The 14,993-nt window shown below is 38.4% G+C and overlaps 2 protein-coding genes across 2 annotated transcripts; both read right to left on the bottom strand.

The window, feature by feature from the left end:
- Positions 1 to 624: 624 nt before the first annotated feature.
- On the bottom strand, positions 625 to 6,066 carry mcur1 (mitochondrial calcium uniporter regulator 1). Its single transcript, XM_037693812.1, has 9 exons — positions 5,769 to 6,066; positions 5,376 to 5,492; positions 5,183 to 5,286; positions 4,235 to 4,336; positions 4,034 to 4,075; positions 3,803 to 3,874; positions 2,377 to 2,430; positions 1,621 to 1,735; positions 625 to 889 (listed from the first exon to the last, which is right to left on the bottom strand). The coding sequence occupies exons 1-9, from the start codon at positions 6,037 to 6,039 to the stop codon at positions 834 to 836; spliced, it is 933 nt and encodes a 310-aa protein (XP_037549740.1). The 5' UTR covers positions 6,040 to 6,066; the 3' UTR covers positions 625 to 833.
- Positions 6,067 to 7,698: 1,632 nt separating this feature from the next.
- On the bottom strand, positions 7,699 to 14,403 carry LOC119426368 (regulator of G protein signaling 9 binding protein). Its single transcript, XM_037693930.1, has 3 exons — positions 14,174 to 14,403; positions 12,790 to 13,096; positions 7,699 to 8,075 (listed from the first exon to the last, which is right to left on the bottom strand). Exons 1-3 carry the CDS (start codon positions 14,267 to 14,269, stop codon positions 7,699 to 7,701), a joined length of 780 nt encoding a protein of 259 aa, XP_037549858.1. The 5' UTR covers positions 14,270 to 14,403.
- Between the last annotated feature and the right edge of the window lie 590 nt (positions 14,404 to 14,993).

Raw genomic sequence — 14,993 nt, 5'->3', positions numbered from 1 at the left:
TGTATTTTGCAGCAAAAGAGTGTTTTTTTTTCTGCAGCACTACGTCTGTAAATATTAAACTGAATTATCGAGTTAAGTCCTGAAGAAACTCTCTAAACTGAAAAATGTCAGAAACTTTAAAGAAGTCATTACTGGAGAAGGAAAGACATTAAAATATCTAAAACAACTGGAGAATTTTACATTCGAGTCTGTAAAATGTGAAGAAAAGAGGTGCAGCTCAAGACTTTATCACAGGAATGGACTTTTATTTGTAAAATAAATAAAATTGGTCCAAGAACTAATTGTCAGAGCACAAACTAGGCTAAAAATATTAACGAGGAAGTCTTCTTAAAAAGTACACGAGAGCTCAGTATTTATGTATAAAAACATTTACCACAATAAAATCATGACCTTCAACTCAAAGTCTTTAGATAAAAGCAACGATTAAAACAGACTTTTTTTAAAAGACGGGCAGAAAAAAACAATTAAAAAGATCCATCAATTAAAAAACTTGCACGAGTGACCTAATCGTGATACATTTAATAATAATGATGTCATCACTGTGTTTCCATACAATGGCGAAATTAAGGCAATAAATAAAAATATTAACCTGCTTGTGTTGCTAATCAGCAATGCAACGTCCCATTTTATTATCCGAGCTCTTTGTGGTTTTGTAAAACCTTTTCCCGGGTTTTGTTCTGACCCAGACGTAGTCCTGCACTCCTCTAATGTCAGCAGGTAAAAAAAAAAAAAAAAAGCACCAAACTTTCTGCCCCTAAGTTTTGAAGAACAAACACCCAACGCCTCAAATGAAACACGAAGAAGAGCGACGCTGTGAGGTCAGCGGTCCAAATTCACATCCAGATCCGATAAAAGCCGAGAACCACGGTGAGGCAGGTGAACACCGAACCTGGAGGAGGGAAAAATAAAAGAGAAAACATCGAGTTTCACACATGAACTCTGATCATCTTTGCAGCCGTTTGGGTCGCATCTTAAAAATCACGTTTCTTATGCTCAGAGTATGAGATGTGGGTGACTCTCAGCTACTACCACGCTAAATTTGAGCTCAGCATCAGTAAAATTCAATGACTTCTAGCCGTTTTAGCATTTTTTTTTAAAGGTCAGTTGGCTGTGGCAGCCATCTTGGATCAGACTAAAGTCAAACTTTAAATCGTTTGTAGACGTTCATCAGATTTCTACCTGATTTATTTTTTTTTTTTTTATTAAAACCAGTCCAGTGGCTCATGATGCATTTTGATATTTTGCTAACGAACAAGCACGCATGGACAAATAACATTATTGTCCCTGACTGCCTCCCGGGCGATCAAGACCAGCAGAGAAAAGAAGGATGCAGCGAAAGTTTAAGTTATCGCTCCAGGACATTTGAATGAAAAATCATTAAATGAATCAAAATTCACCGTAAAAATCAACTTCATCTTCTAAAACTTATCTGTAGTCAGGTCGGAGAGACCACAGGTCCAGGAGAGAAACCCAGACCTCCCACTCCAGCTCCTCCTGCTGCATCCAAGTAGTTTTTAAAAGCCTCAATATTAAAATAACCTGTTTATTTCTGTACTTCACAGATTTAATATTTGTGGCTTCAGTGAGGAACTGAGATCATAAAAAGTCTAAATGTCTCACCTGCAAGATACTTTATAGTATCCAGTTTATGAGCCTCCAACATGGTTTTCAAACCAGCAACCTCCGTGTCGATTTTCATGTTGGTTTCAGTCAGACGACCGTCCTGCTCCGCCGTCTGAAACAGGACGACAAACAGAAACTAACCCCAGAGACCTCTTCAATCTGTTCATTAATATAAAGAAGAGTCTGACGTTCTTCGAGCTCCTTCTGTTCCACTCGTTCTTATTTAAAGTGAAAATTTATATTCTGTATTTTAGTGACGTATCTAAAATATATTGCAGCTAATTTACACATTAATGGTGTCAAAGAAACACATCTCTTGTTCCATACTCGTCTCTTTTTATTTTTGTTTCTTATTCCCTGCAGGAAAAATTGCAAAACTTTAAACGAGGGAAAATTATGTGTTCAATAAGAATAAAGGAGCCTGGTGAATGCCAAGTGTGAGCGAAGACGCAAAAACACACACAAAAAATAAAAAAATCAACGTTAATCAATAAATCGGAAACGCCTCAGGTATGCTGATTGAAAACAAATAAACTCTGCAGCTGAAACATGTTGGATGAATGAAAAAACATATTTTTCCTTAAATATTAAACCTCTGAACGTCAGGCTTGAAAGCTATGAGGCTCCACAAGCATCTATATTATTATTATTATTTTATTATTATAATAAGGAGAATTCTGCTCGTTCGTTTGTTCTACATGACGCAGAATGGGAACCTTTCTACGACATCTTGTGGTTTAGTCATTTACAAACCATTTCCTTGATCTCCGTTCTCGTTTCCAGAAGCTTCTTCTCGTGCTCCGCTTTCTGAAACAAACAAACAAAACAAACAAAAAAGTATTTTACAGATAATTAAGATAAAAAACATAAATTCCTGAGAGAAGCGAGTCTGAAAACTAATGCTAACTCTGTCAGTTTAAATGAGTGGTGTCGTAGCTGAGAGTTATTTTCCAAACATACTCCGAGGGCTAACGCAGGTGAAAGGAGACGGACGATATGCATTCCTTTAAGGAAGACTAGGTTAGACTAGATTATTAGACTAGATTATTAGACTAGATTATTCCACTATTTTATCAGTTTTTTTTTACTACAAGTGGAAAAATTAAATTATACACACAAGATTTATGAGCCGAGCTGCCGAATTAACATAAATAATGCCACTCCTCCATCATCCAGTCCCAGCACGACTCAAGTCTCAGTAGTTTCCCATGTAACAGAGCCCCGCCTCCGTGTGGGCGGGGCCAACATAAACTTGCCTTGGTTCACACGTTGCCATTTTACAGGCTATTTTACATACATTTGAAAAGGTAAATAAAACAAAAGCCGCGGCTGCGAGGCTTGTAAAATGGCGGTTTGATTCCTGTGAAGGAAACGCTCTCGTGATCGACGTCTCCGTCCAACCGGTGTGCTGCGGACTGCTGCTGGCGTCAGACCTTCACATCGACTCGCATAAACTCCCAACCCAGTCTAAGATTCTCAGAATCAAGCTGGAAGGAGGTGGTGTCCCACAATGGAAAGACTCTATGGAGTCACGGCTAGTCAAGCCCATGGGGGAAGGGCCATAAATTAAAATTTTGAGATTTGTGTAACGAGTCCGTAGACACCATCTATTGATCCCAGTGAGTTAAAAAAAAAGCATTAAATCTTCATAATCAACCTTTAAAATTAAATTTATTTCAGGTATGTCTTCAGAAATAATCCTTTGCCTTGTATAATAACCCTTACAGCTCCCGTTGAAAGAAACTATTTGTCCCTGCTGGCTACTATAGTGCTGGGAAATCCCGTCATATAACATGAAACTTGGGGATTCCTCCTTTTAAATGTACGGCTGGAATTCCTGAAGGCATCACTCCAAAATAAAAATAAAGTTACTGGCACTTTTGTAAACAAAGCCAGCTTATTGCCAGGTCAGTTACAAAATTTTAACAAACATGCATTTTGAAGCTTCTGAGACGGAGAATTTCAAAATAAATTCCTTGTTCCGACTCATTTTTCAGAAAAAAAAAAAAACAAAAAATATATATATATATATATATATATATATATATATATATATATATATATTTAAAAACTGCTATTAGCTATTCTCTTGAGTCTGGATGTAAATAAATAAATATTAAACCTGTTCGAATGATAAATGTATTTTTAAAGATTTATCGCTGTAGAATTTAACGCTTACCATTATTTTTACACGACTTTTCTCCGAGTTCATGTCCAGAACGTTGTTTGAGCGCACTTTATTCATCACGTCCTGCAAGACAGGAAAAATAAACAAATAACCAGGAACTAAACGTTAATTAAGCATCAATAAAAAGTCTATAAATAAGCGATTGAACAAGATAAATCAAAAAAGCCTAACGGTGATTCAAACGGTGATTATAGATTGAAATAAGTAAAAAAAACCACACACAGCCAACTGGACCTTCTGCTGCTGTAGATGGATCTTCAGTCTCTGGGAGAAATAATTTAAAAAAATTCAGATCAGAAACATAATTAACCACAAAAACCCGAACAGTACGTTTATATTCTTGATACACGCAAAGTATAAACATCAGAAGTACTCAGGATTAAAACACAAATAACAATTTGAAGTACCGGATGAACATTTTACCTCATTTTCTGCAAGAAGTGCGGAGAACTCGCTCTTCTCCAGGATGATCATGTCCTTCTTCACCGCTACTATTTTAGACATCACCTGCTGCAACACGATTTCCTGTCAATTAAAACAACTTCCTGTCAGTTAGGAAAATAAAAGCGTGAGCAGAACGTTAATCAGGAAGCCTTTAGCTATCATTCTGCTACTTTAGGCCTCTAACCGGCCTTTTGCTAATCTCAGTTTCTATGTAGTTTTTTTTATACTTTTAGATAACTATCAGCTGCTTTTAGCTAGGATTTTGTAAGCTAGAATGTAGCTACTTTGTATTTTTACCTAGGCTTTTGCTGCTTTTAGCTAGCTACTAAACTTGATACTTATAACTTTGAGATAGCATTTATAGCTACTAACATTTTCCAACCTATAGTTTAAAGCTAGAGTTTTGCTGTTTGGCTTTTAGCTAGCATTTTACTTTTAGTTTTATGCACCTTTTAGCTAGTATTTTGCTATTTTTACCTTCGAACGTTTAACTACTTACAGCTAGTTTACGCTTTGCTTTGAAATAGTTGTTACTTTGACTTCGTAGTTAGCATTTTAGGTGTTTTACTCTTTTAAGCTTTGAGCATTTTCCCACTTTTTAGTTATCTTTTGCAATTTTTAGTCTTTAGAGTTTGGCTAGTTTAATATTTTAGCTTGCATTTTACTTCGTTTAGCTATCAGTGTGCTACATTAAGCTAATATTTTGCTAGTTTTAGCCAGCATTTAACTACTTGGGCTACTAGGCTAATGTTTTCTTTTAGCTTTTAGCTACTGTTGTGCTCTTTAAGCTTTAAATCAGTTTCAGTGTGATCACTCTGCATTCATTGCAATTAGAGAAAATACAACTTCTTTGGTTGATCATTTCTGCAGAACCCGAAGTATCTCTTTAACATTGTATTATGTATTTTTTTCCTCATCCAGTCTCACCTGCTGCACTTTGGTTACCATGTCACTGTAAATAATGTCCAAATTTGAGTTAGTTGTCCGTAGTAGCAACTTAACAATTACTTCAGCTTGTTGAGGAGTGAAACCTGCTGAGCAAAGAAATAAACTAATTTAATAAAAAGCATGACTAATGCAACATGACAATTAAGAATCAGATAATAAAAACCAAACAAACCATTGTCTTCAAGGATTCTCACAACAGCGTGAGTGTCAAAAAACATCCTCCGGCCTTCAGTCTTTGGTACTTCTGGTTTTATGTCATATTGGAGGGCCTTAACAGAAGTATTTAGCTCTGAAAATAAAATAAAACACATATTCTGAAAGACTCAACTCAACCCATTATTTAACGTAAAAGAACATAATTACTGTAGGATAGGAGCAACAGCATCAAATTTAAAACGTCTGTCCACTTTGAGCTACTTTGACCAACTTTTACAAATAAACTTTTATTTTGAAAAACGGAACTTCAAGCAAAAGCTGAAGGTAAAATTTCTATCAACGTGAAAGTGCGACAGTAAATAATAATAATAAAAAAAAGTCGGTTCAGTGACCAAAACAGCTATTTTACCTCGAATGGCCTTTAGTCTCACATCTGGGAGTTTATCTTTTAACTTCAGTCCTGGAGCTCGTCTCCATCTCGGCCGCTCGAAGCTGCTTAAAAATGATGGAGTGCACAAACGTCGCAGATTTGAGGTGTGGATGGCTGCCACCTTTTTAGTGCCTGATAGCTCTTGTACGCACAAGCTAACTTTGTTTGGACGAAAAGCAGCTTCATGTCGTTTCTCTAAGTGATTAAAATTAAATATCCAGAAACGCGAGTGACAATGTTTCAGTACCATGTCAAAGCGTCCTTCCAAAGGTTACTTCCGGCTGGGAACTTTAATGCTGCTGCACTTCCGGTTACGCTTTTCAAAGCAAAGCTCTTATGGCGCGTTCCCGTAATATCTGGAAGTCGGATTTTTTTTTTTTTTTTTTGCATTGTAGATCAGGAAAGCTAACTGGAGCGCTTTCCGAAGTTGGAATTAACAACTTAAAGTCGGAGTTGGTGACAAATTGCCAAATAAATACATCTAATTTTTAGATTCAGTAACTTTAGTTGCCTTTTTTTTTGTCCCGATTTGAAGCTTGAAAGTGCGATTTCCGAGTGTAAAGGGAATGCACCACCAGAGCTAAAAATCCAATATGGCTGCCACATGAATGAAAGTTGTCATACTAAACTGTCCTGACTCCTTTCGATTTGTTTTTTTTTTTAATGTATTTGGTCATTTACTTCGTATTCAAATTAACACGTTAATTTAACATTAATTGTTTAATATCAATTAATTTTCCACCGCATGCATAAGGAATCCTAGCTTGCAAGAATGGGTTATTGATAAGTGATAAAAAACTAAATGGGGGAGTTGATGGAGATGTGAAAGGTCACAGATGTTTTTCACTTATTGTCAAATGTTATACAATTCATATACCATGTGTGCGTGTGTTAAAGGTTATTATGACTGGACCTAGTGCTGCATAAGCATGAATCCTTTCACCCGAATAAGAAAGGAGGCTGTAAGAGTCTGAGTTTGTCAAAAAGACACTTCCTCATGCTCTCTTTGAACAGACCAAGCGTCATGTAAACATCTCACCTGCTTGTATTTCAAACTCTGTTCCGTCATGCAAGATTAAACCAGGGATTAAGAAATGTTCTACCTCTCCTGTGTGGCATATTTATTTAATGAGCTACAGGGATAATATTAAATTATCCTAGCATGTTGCTACAGCTACTCACACTGAACCTTTCACTTTTAAATTAATTTCCCTTTGGGATTAATAAAGTGTTTTTGAATTGAAGATGTGGTTATCATCAGGAACCATCTGTTCATTAACTTATTAGATGTAATTAAGGGCCAGAAAGGCACCCGATCTTAAAGGATAGAAATGTTCTAGTATTGTAAAACGCCACTGCATAGAAAAGGCTTTTGAAAAGTAATGGGTTTAATAGAATAGTAAAATGAATGGTGTTCCTAATTCCACATACAATTCTAAAGAAGGTACTTGGCAACTGATAGAGATGGGAAAACACTGGTTTATATATTACCATTGCCAACTGTATGATGCATGCAGATAAACATCAAATTGCCAGTACATGTACAAAATAACCTAGAAAATTGGGGAAAATATAATAAATCACCAGGAATTAACATCCATGTTATCTCCATGGCAACAAGGAACAAAACAGATGTTTAAATTCTTTCTGTGAATCAAAAATTTTGCAGAAAAACATGCAAGATAAACGGAACCACATTTTCTTAAGTTTAATTAAGCAATCAGGCCTTTAGTTTCAAAGCAGCTTTGAATTCATTTCAACAAACAGGCCTAACCTACGTAGGCCTAATAGCAAACCAGGTAATTGCTTCGAAAAACTTTTCATCGATTATGTAAATAAAACTTATTGTACATGCAAAGCTTGCAATTTATCCCGTTTTTTTATGTTTTAAATAAAATAAAGGTTTTGTTCATGAGAAAAGGAAAACGCAAACCGATAAAATGGCTGCCACTAAAATAACGGCGAACAGCAACACGAGCACAAAGATGTGGCGACTCTGGGGCTGTGATCTGGATCTGGGCCGGTCCTCTTCAACGGAGACAAGAGCCAAGGAGGCGCTGTCAGTGCTGCTGACAGGGTCCGTGTACTGAGGCCCGCGGGGCTCCACCATCCACCGCAGAACGTTGACCTTCGTCTCCATGTCGTCGATCATGCGGTCGATCTGGCTGATCTCCAGCTCCATGGTGCTGCGTTCTTCGGTTTCAAGAGCAGTTGGGAGGGTTTGGGTCCGAGTCTGGTTCAGGTCTGGCACACTGAGCGCACGAGCCGTGACCTCACTGCCTCCCCCTGCGGAAGCAAATTCAAACAGTTGGCATGAATTATAGGAATGTGTAACATAAGATCTCAAACCATCATTTAGCCCTCAACATGTCACGAGAACGACTCTCAGCTACTACCACACCACATTCTAGCCCAGTGTCTGTTAAATTATTTGAGGTATAGCCATTTATGTGTTGGCTAAAGTCAACTATGGTCATCTTAAACCAAGATGTCTACACTGCAGTGGGGTTCCCAGACCCCCGGGGGTCTGCGAGCTGGTGCTTGGGGGTTCAATGGGGGATTCTGTTCAGTTTCTGTAAAGAGTTTTCTGTAATAATTTGAAGTGGCAATACAGTATGTTCATTGTGTATAGGTAACGTTTTAAAGTTGCTTTATTTTTTTATTTTTTTATACACGGTTTTCCCAAAACTATAATTTTTAAAAATTGAAATGAAAAATTTTGTTATTTAAGTGTCTTAAATGAAAAAATATCCCATGTTAAAAGTATAAAAAAAATTATATTAACACTACAGGTTTTAAAGTATTTATGTTACACAAATATCTCCATTGCATTAAAGAAACAAATTGAAGAAAATTAATAAACATGAGGGTTATGAGGGGGTCCCTGAACCCAAAAAGTTTCAGAACCACTGGTTTACAGAAGTCAACCACTTCAAGATGTACTTCGGATTGACTTACAAGAGTTCCAATTAAATTTTAAAGATATTTTGCTAACAGACAATCAGGCTTGGCTCCAACAGTTGATGCCAAAGTTGTACACAAAACGTCTTGCGCTATTAGGACTCTGAGTCTAGTCTTGGACCCAGTTCACACCTGGCACAGACATCTGGCCGCAGTGAGAACTAAATCCAGGCACGAACAGCCTCGACACACTTTCAAAGGCGGTCTGGACCCAATCTGCCCTGATCCTTAATGACCAACCAAGTCATAAGTCTTTATTTAGACCAGGGTTCTGAAACCTTTTTGATTAAAAACAAACAAAAATAATAATAATGTTGCTGCTTCGCTCACTAAAGATGTGTCCAGAGCTGCAAAACCTGTTGCATCAACTGGTGGCCCATGGGCCATCTCAGGTTTTTTTCAAGGGTGGCCTTTCTGGCCAGTGGAGGTGACATTACAAAACTAAAAAATACACACAGTTTTTACATTTTTACCTTTTAGGACAAAGACCATATTCATGTAAAGAAGGAAAATATTTTTAGTTTATACAGATTTTGATAAAAATAAAAACTGAACTTTGCAGACCCACGCGAGTCATTTTATTTGTGGAAAAATCAAGTATCCCACTTTGAAATAATAAAATGTACAATTACGTTGGATATGCAATTGTGAAATTTTTAAATGATAAATTATTTGATTTACTTTGATTTTAATTCCGTTTTAGTTTTCAAATTCTTATCGTTTTCAAATCGGCTCACCATATTTCTTCTAAGCAACTCATTTTAAATTATTTGAAATAATTTCTGGTGGATTTGAGAGAAAGATCCATCTGTGAGGCAGGAAGTTAGATAAAGGAAGTAGCTAAATCTAACCAACATGAACAGCCTTTTAGTTTTTGTTTTTTTTCTTGTTTAAATTGTTAAATGAACTGTTAATCAGAATTCCTCATTATTGTCTGGATATTATTAATTATAAGTTGACAAGATGCTACATGGAGAGTTTCTTTTTTAGTTCAAAGTTCATTCTGGTTGTTTTAGGACCTGCCGTGGTCACAATAACACAATACGTGTTGAGTCAATCAGAACAAGTGAGGCGTTTTGTTGCATTATAATTAAACAACGCTCTGATTTCCAGTTCAGTTTTAATCACCTCACATCGCGTCTCTTAGATAATTAATCCCAAGTGTTTCGATCGCATTGCGTTTCCACCAAAACACGCTGCGTCAATTTTTCCAGTGTCTAAACGATTTGGCGTTTCGCTCAATTTGTGTTGCACGGCTAATAAAAGCTCAGTCAGTCGACACAGAGCAGATGAGTTGGACAAAGTAAAATACACCAGAGGGGAAAAAAAATACAACTGTTACACAGTTTTAAAACTAAAACGTTCTCCTGTGCACACCAAGACTTTATATTCTATCCAAAACCGGGTCCGATTTGTGGCTAGAGAATTTGACTTTTGGGAAAAAAGTGTAAATGTTTTCATATGTTGTCGTCTTCTGGTTTTTATGGACAAATCTAGTCTAAACAAGGTCTGCGCATTAAACACTAAAGTTTGTGTAAAAGTTTAGAGTTATGAGGTGCAACAGATTTGAGGACGTTTGGTCTGAGCCTGGTTCTGCTGAAGGTTTCTTCCTGTTAAAAAAGGAGGTTTTCCTTTCCACTTAGAGAACTTTTATTTTAATGATTGGCTTTTGTATGAGACCGTTTCTGTTCAGTGCCCTGAGATGACTTCTGTTGTGATTTGGTGCTATATAAATAAACTGAATTGAAGGTTGTGTAATAAAAATAAAACTACATAAATATGTCCATCAAATGGCTCTGAACCGTGTTACTGTCAACCTAAAACAGCTCAGATATCTGAATCTGTTATTCTAACAGAACATCTGCTGATGTCCTGTTTGTTGCTCACCGACTGCCCACTCTGTGTGTACTGAGCAGGTACTTGACATCTGGTAGTTGCACGTTTACCTGCCAGGTGTGAACACTCAGGGCTGACCACTTGCAGTCAAATCACCCAATCCGAGTGGACCAACGCAGACTCAAGGTAGATGTCATTAAGTTCTGCCTGTCCCCAAAACAACTGTGTGTTTATCTGAATTTGGCGCCTTGAAGGCCATCTTATCTGAATTCACCTGGAGAACATGTGATCTGACGCTCACCACCCCCTCCCTGAGGAATTTCCAACTAAACCAGATGGAACCAGCTGAATAAACTTTGCGTCATCATTTCAGGACTCTTGGATTCTCATAGTCGTTATTCTTGGCCATTCCTCAACATACCTTGAGAATGTTTATGGATCTCACCAGAGGACACTGGCTGATTATTTCATCTTTATCAGAACTCTTACAGTGCACTCGAGAGCATCTATGATCATGCTCACCGCTCGTCGTCCCCCTCTGCAGAATGTCTACGTCACTATGTGTTTGTTTGTGCAAGGTGTTTTTTTTAATGTTAATGATTATAGGGGACAACTAATGAAATCCCCAAATTCAGTATCTCAGAAAATTAGAACATTGTGAAAAGGTTCAATACTGAAGACACACTAACCAGTTAATTAACTCAAAACACTTGCAAAGGCCTTTAAATGGTCTCAGTCTAGTTCTGTAGCTACACAACCATGGGGAAGACGGCCGACTTGACAGTTGTCCAAAATACGACCAGACACCTTACACAAGGAGGGCAAGACACAAAAGGTCCTTGCTAAAGAGGCTGGCTGTTCACAGAGCTCTGTGTCCAAGCACATTAATAGAGAGAAGGGAAGGAAACGATGTGGTAGAAAAAAAGTGTACAAACAATAGGGATAACCACATCCTGGAGAGGATTGTGAAACAAAACCCATTCCAAAGTGTGGGGGAGATTCACAAAAAGTGGACTGCAGCTGGAGTCAGTGCTTCAAGAACCACCACGCACAGACGTATGCAAGACATGGGTTTCAGCTGTCACATTCCTTGTGTCAAGCCACTCTTGAACAAGAGAGTCAGAAGCGTCTCGCCTGGGACTGCTGCCGAGTGGTCCAAAGTTATGTTCTCTGATGAAAGTAAATTTTACATTTCCTTTAAAAGCAATGTCCCAGAGTCTGGAGGAAGAGATGAGAGGCACAGAATCCACCTTGCTTGAGGTCCAGTGTTACGTTTCCACAGTCAGTGATGGTTTGGGGTGCCATGTCATCTGCTGGTGTTGGTTTCTAAGGTCCAAGGTGAACGCAGCCATCCATCAGGAAGTTTTAGAGCACTTCCTGCTTCCTGCTGCTGACCAACTTTATGGAGAGACAGATTTCATTTTCCAACAGGACTTGGCACCAGCACACAGTGCCAAAGTTACCAGTACCTGGTTTAAGGACCATGGTATCCCCGTTCTTAATTGGCCAGCAAACTCACCTGAACTTAACCCCAAAGAAAATCTATGAGGTATTGTGAAGAGGAAGATGTGATACGCCAGAACCAACAATTCAGAAGAGCTGAAGGCCACTATCAGAGCAACCTGGGCTCTCATAACACCTGAGCAGTTCCACAGACTGATCGACTACATGCCACGCCACATTGCTGCAGTAATCCAGGCAAAAGGAGCAACAACTAAGTATTGATGCTGTACATGCTCATACTTTTCATGTTCATACTTTTCACAATATTCTAATTTTCTGAGATACTAAATTTGGGGTTTTCATTAGTTGTCTGTTATAATCATCAACATTAAAAGAAATAAGCATTTGAAATATATCGGTCTGTGTGTAATGAATGAATATAATATACAAGTTTCACTTTTTGAATGGAATTACTGAAATAAAATAAACTTTTTCCATGATATTCAAATGTTATGACCAGCTCCTGTACATCTTTCCATCCATCTAATCTGTGCAGAGGTGAGTCTGAACAGAGCCTTAGCTGTCATCGTATCAAAACTTAGCTCAGAAGTTTATAAAACTGTCATTTTTTGCACAGGCTTGAATCAAGTTGAATTCAAAAGGTCAGTTGTAGATGCTCATCCAATCTAAAAAATTACTTGAGATATTTTACCGACAGCGCCAACAAGCACACAGATGATCCCGCAGGACTGTGGTTTACCTTGAAGGCCCGTTTGCACCAGGGACGCCGGGTCAGCCAGTGAGAAAATGCCACTGATGGTGAAAACTTTGCACATGTCTACGTGCAGGAGCTCCAGGCTGGAGGAGAAGGCCACCCAGAGGAGTTCCATCTCCCTCCGCTGCTCCTCGGGGAGGCTCTTGTCCCGCAGGTGAAAGGTCAGGTGGTGACAGATGGCTGCAGACAACGTCTGGGCCTTTTCTCTGGTCTGTCGCAGCTCGTGGCGGAGCTGCAGGCCGTCCGTGCTCCCGCCGATGCACGAGGATAAATGCCGGTAACATGCCACGACCTGTAAAGGAGCAATATTGCTCAAATAAAGAAACATTTGTGATTTTTAAGCTAATTTTCTGGATGAATCAAGCATTTCTTTAAGGACTTCTACCATTGCACACTAAAGGTACGCCACAAAGATCTTGCACGTGTGCTCAATGGATGTGTTGGAATGACTCTCTGCTACTAGCACGCTAAATTTTAGCTCCATATCTGCACAACTGACTTAATTTTAGCCATTTTGTGGCATTCAAGTGCTCCTTTTCAGATCCAACATTAGGCAACAATAAAATCCTCCCAGCCAGAAAACTGCACAAAAAAAAAAAAAAACCCAGACTGTACTGGTTTTATGATTTAAATCACACAGACTCATCGTTTTATCAACCATTAGCTTAACCCAGTGGATTAGCTGGTGTGGTTTCATTCATTAAAAATATTCAATATAATCTCATTATCGATCTATTTCTAGATAAGCCAAAACAACCTTGTGGAGTCGAGCGGCCCGTTTTCATGTCGGGCAGCAAAACAGAGGAATATAAACCATTAAAACCACATCCAATTACTAAAATAAGTCATGATTAAACCATTCTTTTACATCTGCTGAAATAGATTTATACTTAAGTTACAAAACATTGAAGTATGTTTAACTCTTAAATCTTATACTGGTAAAGAATTAAGCACATATTATAATTTTTAAAGGAAAGTTCCAGTAATTTAATGTGTTTTTATAGATATAGGCTGAAAAACACAAAGCGGCAACAATAAAACTATTTTACCTTGCAAAAATAAAACGTTTTATATTAGCAGACCAAATAATAAAAACCGAGTAGTTGATACAAATTATGAAGGGAAAAAAGCAAAAGCATTAGCCAAAAGAGCCGCTATAAAGAAGCAGTGGAGCAGGAAATTCAAAGCAGAGTACATTTTTTGCTGCAGGGGAGACCATATGTATTCAGTATGAAATATTGGCCTATAAAAATTAATATTTTAGACAATAAAATGCTTCTTTCTGGAGCAATAAGTGTAGAAGCAGCTGCTAATGTAGGATTTTCTGACACAAATCACATTAAAAGTATAAAAACGTGCAGCAGCTTACCTTAATCAAAGAATCCACCAAAGCCTTCCCGTCTGCCAGAGCTTGGATGTTGCCAGCTGTAACATCGTTGCCAACCTTGTTATTTCCAGGTGGCATGAGGAGGATCAGTCCAGAGTCTCAGGAGAGATTTTGGCGCAAACCGTCCTTCACTTGTTCGCCTGCCTCCGCTTCATTCAGCAGCCGAGAGTCCAGAGACTCAGTCCCAGGGCAGCATGCTGCAGAACATCCACAGCTACGCTCCTATTAGGCAGGCTGAACATGCCTCGGAGGCAGGAAAGTCAAAGTAATGAAGAAAAAAGTATAAAACTGATGCAACTCCAAGTGTGCTAATCCTGCGATTGACCCCTTTGCACTGACGCAGGCCAACTGCTAATCTCATTAAGCATCACTCAGACCCCGAGAGATGGGAGAGCAGCTGGCCGTCTACCACAATGGTCCGGTCACCGACTGAGGAGGTTCGGCTCCGTTACCTGGAGCGCTTTATACAGGTTGGTTAGACCTCTACGCAACTGGAAAGGTCAACGTGAAATATCCCATCAGCCCCCGGGAGTGATTGTTCACAACAGCCGAGAATCGGAAGGACTTGTGAAGACAAGAAAATGACAGCAACAGTTACTGGTGCATCTATGGTGCACAATCCAAACATCAATTAGAGAAATGGCATTTCATGCAAAAATTCAGTGTGGTCATTATTTTGCTGAAAGCTGCTTAAGAAGCTGAACCCAGGCTGAAAAGGTTTCTTTTAATGAGAGTTGAATATAAACAGCTGACGTTTGCTGAAAGCAGGAAAATGAAAAAGCTGAAAGCAGCAGAAATGTAG

The sequence above is a fragment of the Nematolebias whitei genome, chromosome 20 (genome assembly GCF_014905685.2).
Source record: "Nematolebias whitei isolate Nwh7 chromosome 20, NemWhi1, whole genome shotgun sequence".
NCBI classification, from domain to species: domain Eukaryota; kingdom Metazoa; phylum Chordata; class Actinopteri; order Cyprinodontiformes; family Rivulidae; genus Nematolebias; species Nematolebias whitei.
Note: the sequence above shows the minus strand (reverse complement) of the source record. Positions and strands in the feature narration are given on the sequence as shown.

Excerpts from the sequence above, each read along its gene's own strand:
- mcur1 (XM_037693812.1), bottom strand. The coding sequence starts at position 6,039 with ATGGTACTGAAACATTGTCACTCGCGTTTCTGGATATTTAATTTTAAT. Across the intron at positions 5,287-5,375 it reads GAGAATCCTTGAAGACAATG|GTTTCACTCCTCAACAAGCT; the intron begins GTTTGTTTGGTT and ends TTTGCTCAGCAG. Across the intron at positions 1,736-2,376 it reads GAACGGAGATCAAGGAAATG|ACGGCGGAGCAGGACGGTCG; the intron begins GTTTGTAAATGA and ends GTCCTGTTTCAG.
- LOC119426368 (XM_037693930.1), bottom strand. The coding sequence starts at position 14,269 with ATGCCACCTGGAAATAACAAGGTTGGCAACGATGTTACAGCTGGCAAC. Across the intron at positions 13,097-14,173 it reads TGGTGGATTCTTTGATTAAG|GTCGTGGCATGTTACCGGCA; the intron begins GTAAGCTGCTGC and ends GCTCCTTTACAG. Across the intron at positions 8,076-12,789 it reads GGTGCAAACGGGCCTTCAAG|GGGGAGGCAGTGAGGTCACG; the intron begins GTAAACCACAGT and ends TTGCTTCCGCAG.